The sequence below is a fragment of the Nesoenas mayeri genome (assembly GCF_963082525.1).
Source record: "Nesoenas mayeri genome assembly, chromosome: 4".
Lineage (NCBI taxonomy): Eukaryota > Metazoa > Chordata > Aves > Columbiformes > Columbidae > Nesoenas > Nesoenas mayeri.
The window spans coordinates 23880481-23885317 of record NC_137540.1 but is presented as its reverse complement, the minus strand read 5'-3'; the positions used below and the strand labels follow the sequence as shown (position 1 = coordinate 23885317).

The 4837-nt window shown below is 46.6% G+C and overlaps 1 protein-coding gene across 1 annotated transcript; it reads left to right on the top strand.

Moving 5' to 3' along the window:
• Positions 1-1696: 1696 nt before the first annotated feature.
• SPP1 (secreted phosphoprotein 1) lies at positions 1697-4145 on the top strand (the record flags this gene model as incomplete). The annotated part of the gene is made up of 6 exons (XM_080344076.1): positions 1697-1750; positions 1841-1891; positions 2529-2627; positions 2779-2823; positions 3041-3307; positions 3735-4145. 6 exons carry the CDS (start codon positions 1697-1699, stop codon positions 4143-4145), a joined length of 927 nt encoding a protein of 308 aa, XP_080200202.1.
• Between the last annotated feature and the right edge of the window lie 692 nt (positions 4146-4837).

Genomic DNA, 4837 nt, shown 5'->3' with positions numbered 1-4837 from the left:
TAGAAAAAAAATAAGAACTTCTGAAAAATGTGCAAAAACTCTTTTTAGTTGGACTATCAGTGGCTCTTGTATACCTTTCTAAACAAGGTTCTGGATGCAAAATGCCTAATGAGACAAACTTTTTTTTTTTTTTGACCCCGTTAAAACCAAAAAGGCAAAGACCCATATCTTATACTGTGTCTTCACAATTCCCCTTGCAACATGTATGCACTGGAGAGAAAATGTACCACTTTTCAGAAGTATGAACACTTTATTGGGGAGACTTTATGTTCAAGTCTCCTTCTTCCTGCACACATTACATGTTCCTACCCCCTACAGAATAGGGCAGGAAAGGTTTTGGGGAAACTGGGCTCTGCCTTTTTGCAAAAGGCAAGTAGATGTGCCCTGAAGTCCTCCTACACTATACCAAATGCTGTGCATTCAACAGACCTGCTGGTTAATGATCTTGCCCATAAGTAACATTTTAACCATAGAGTAGTGTTTGTTTGCTTCAAAAGCCACAAAGCCAAAGGGGAAGTGTAGGAGAACGTGGGCAGGACGGTGGCCAGGAGCCTCATGACCTCATCTTTTTTCCGCCACATGGGGATTGGTGGCCGTGCCTGGGACAGCATTTAAATTCCCCGAGGTTGGAGATGTCAGGCAGTCGGGGCCGAGGGGAGAAAGCCAGAGCTACTGGGAGCCAAGCGGTTTGAGCTGCTGCTGGGATCACTAAGAGAGCTCTTGTTGCAGCTGACTTCTCCAGCACTAGAAAGGTAATTTTTCTTGCCTTTTTCTTTTTCACCTGACATGTTCCATTCTGTCTGCAGCTCTAACTAAGGAAGCTTTGGGCAGGTGATCCTGGAAAACTGCTTCACTGCCCAGGGGCATTTGATGTTTCTCTGCAGAAAAAGGTCTACTTTTACAGGAGCAAGGTTGTTTTAGGGAAGCAGGGTACTATACGTAATTGCCAGTTAAAATCTGTGTGCTGATAGGTGTTAGGAGTAGGTTAGTGAAAAGTCTACCTGTTTAATTTCTCAGGGATGTTGCTTTTCCTGAGAACTGGTCTGTCCACACCAAAATTTACTGTAGCTCAGTACTATCCTAATTTAATCGGGAATCGCTCATTTATTAAATTGCTAAAACTGCAATGTGAGCAGATATTTCGCTTAATTTCTTGCCTGGAAACACAGGTTGTTCTGTTCAAACTTCTGCAGGTGAAAATAAAGATCTGTAAATAAAAGCAGTTTATGCTCATATAAATGGAGCTTACTCATAGTGACTCCAGTTAATAACCCTGAAAACTAGTTACTTTAAAATAATTGAAACGAGAACCTCAGGTGGGCTTATCTTATCCTGTTTCTTCTGTCAAAATGATGTTAAAGGAATCATGATAAACCTAATCTCATCTTTACAGTGCTTTGTTTTTCACAAGGCTTTTCCTTTTGCCAGTGCAAGTCAGCAGATGAGAAGAGTCCGCTCACCCTCTCAGTGTGGCTACTCTCCGTACTTTTAAATATCTGGTTTTAAAGTTCTTGTAGCTTTTGTGTTGCTAAGTCATTTTAAAATGGGCTGGGTGTGGTGATGGAATACGGATGAAAAAGATTGGTCTTGGCATGGTGAGGAACATCAGAAGGAAGCAAAAGCATGTGGCTTTTTTTGGTGGTATTTTACATTGTTGACTCAGTGTTTCAAAACATTTTCTAGGTAAAACATCACAATGAAGGTGGCAGTCCTGTGTTTATGCCTTATCAGCATTGTTGCTGCATGGCCAGTAAGTAAATCACAATGTGTATTAGCCATCACATATTCCCTTTGCACGTTAGCAAAATAATTTCATTTAATTTCATTTTCTCCCTTCAAGGTGAGTAAATCCAAGCAGCATGCTGTTTCTGGCAGCTCCGAAGAAAAATACGTAAGCTCCTTTTGTCTTTCTATTAATTTTCCTTAATAAATACTTTTAATTTTTTTTTCCTGTAATACACATTATCTGATACATGGTTTATGATTGGAGCTGCTTGCAGAACATGTCCTCGCCTGGCTATTACTGGCCAGTTTCTCAGGTAGCTAAAGCACAGAGCCACTGAATTCAGTAGACTTTTGCCATGTTAGGCATCCTGGTACCTGGTTATGGACTCTCATCGCAGTTATATCTCTGGACCAGCACTGTAAACCTTTTTTTCTTAATGAAAAATGTGTAAGCTGTCAGTTAAAAAGAGAAAAGGACTGCAGCATGGTGTAAATGCTATAACCCACAGTCATTAGTGTGGATCAGATGGCAATATTTGGTTTGGAAGAGCACTTCACTTCCCATGAATTTTTGGAGTGGTATAAGTGAATGGTACTGATCTTGTATATAGCTATCTAATTTATACTCCATTGCCAGCTACTGCTCATGTAAAATCAGCTATTTACTCTGAGAATCAGCTACTGCATTTAACTTAGAATCTTCATGATATGGGAGATAAATATTTCTTGGGAAAAGAACCTGAGAATTATTTGAACCTATGGTTGTTAGATATAACTCCAACCTTTCTTTCCTTCTCTTAAAGGATCCCAGGAGCCATCACTCACACAGACAGCACCACAAACACGTGAATTCTCAGTCTTGGGAGAGTCTGCAGCACACACAGAATGACCTGGCTCAGCAGGTATGTGCAACTAACTGGAAGAGAAAGAAGATCATCTCTTAGTGCCGAGATTTGCAAGTTAGGATTAAATGCTTAAAGAGCAGTCAACATGCCGATCAGCTCTATTGTACATGCTTTGGTGTCCTAATAGTGAGTTTGCTGTCATTTTCAGACTCTACACTCTTCAGAAGAAAGCGTGGATGTCCCAGTACAACCGGTAAGTGATTTGAATGGCAAAATGGCAGCTCAATGTGGTTCTTGTGGTAACAGCTCTCCCGAAATAAAATAAAGCCTCAGGTGGGGTGAGACGAATTCAGAGCAATTTGTGCACTTAGTTCTTCAACAGTGTATAAGCCCTGGGTGAGACAGGACAGATAAGAGTATGCGTGTCTTGTATATGTTCATTTGCCTGATGGATAATAAATGCTTTGCAGCGCTTTCCTGTTGTATCAAGCAAGAGCCATGAAGATGTCGATGATGATGACGATGACACAGATGAATCCGATGAGGTCGACGATGGTTTTCCCACAGACGTCCCAGTAACCGTACCCTTCTCTCCCTTCACCCGGGGAGACAGCGCTGGCAGAGGCGACAGCGATGGCAGAGGCGACAGCGCTGGCAGAGGCGACAGTGTGGCCTACGCGGTGAGGGCAAAAGCCACAGTGGTGAAGTCTAGCAAAATCCGCAAAGCTGCAAAACAGGTAAATAGTACCTAGGTTTTAGGAAAAGGGTAATGAATTTGAAAAAAGACATTTTATGGGAGTTAGCTGTGAAAAGGATTAGGAGGAGGAAGGTAGGCACAAGTGAAGGAATGTATTTGCTTTCTCTGGATGCCCTAAATCGGTGAAGGCTGCTGAGGCAGCAGAGGCAGGAGTGCAGCCTGCTCCTGCAGGCTATGGGATACTGCAAGTTGCACTATCGTAAGGTCCTTGCACACTTGAAATCTGAGGTCAAGATCAGACTTGAGTTTCTCATAATGTGAAAGGTTCATGCAACTCCATTAAAAGGCCACAGCAGAGCAGTATTACTCAGGCTTTGAGTGACCATAGAGACTATGCAGCTTGCTTTGGTGACAGATCAGTTCCTCAGAGTGATAACGGCTCCTTCTTGTTCTGCCCTGTTACACAGGTCATTGTGTACGATGCCACCGAGGAGGATGAGAGCGCCCTGGATGCAGACAGCCGGCAAGGGCACCTCTCCCAGGAGGATCTGTCTGCCCGCCGCTCCCTGGGGAAGCTCAGCATCACTGGGGAATGGGCTGCCAAGGGCCACAGGCAGGACAGCAGCGAGCTGGACAGCAAGCTGCGCGACCGGAGCGTGGAAAACGACAGTCGGCAGAAATTCGACAGCCGCGAGACGGAAGGAGATGATGACAGCAAGGCTGGTGTAAGAGGGGACAGCCACTGGAGCGTGGAAAGCAGGGAGAGCCAGGCCCGCGTTCTGCCTGAGATCCCTGATGAGAACAGCAATCAAACTCTGGAGAGCACCGAGGATGCTCAGGATCGTCACAGCATCGAAAATAATGAAGTCACCCTTTAAAGGGAAACAAATGTAATCTTTTTCCCCTTCTTCATCAGTTCCTACCTAAGCGGGGGCGGGGGGGGAGTAGCTTCATTTCAGGTAACTGTTTGTATATGTAGAGCCGCATGGTCATTTTTTGGGGTTTGGGGCATCCTCCCCTCGGCTGCCAGCGCTGCCCGTCGCACCAGCGCCCCAGGATACGGCCAGGGAGGGTGCGGGGAAGCCAGATGAATGCTGCTGGACGCACAGAGCTAGCGTTACCTCTCTGGCGTGCTGCTTTTCTGTACTGCCAGCCTGTATTTCGCTGTAACTGGAGTTATAAATAAAAACACAAAAAACCCTGAACCTCTGGGCTGCGTTGCTCTGTGCTGGGGGATTTCTGGCTGCGTGAAGAGGTTTAATACCACTCCTTTTGGAAGTTATGTGAAGTTAGCCGTCCTCCCGCGCTTTATCAAGCGGGTAACACCTTCGGCGGGGCCTGCTCGCGCTTTCCCCGAGGCGGAGCGGCGAGCGGGCCGCTACCACAGAGGGCGCCGCCGGGCTCCCCGCCTCGGGAGCGGGTGGGCGGAGGCGCTCGGCCCCCTCTGAGGGCCCGGCCGAGGGAGGGAGGCCCGGGCTGCCGCTCCCCCTCGGACAACTCCATCTCTCTCCGTGCCCCGGGCTTTCCGGGCCGCCGCCGCAGTGCCGGGAAGGGGCGGCGGCGGCTGCTG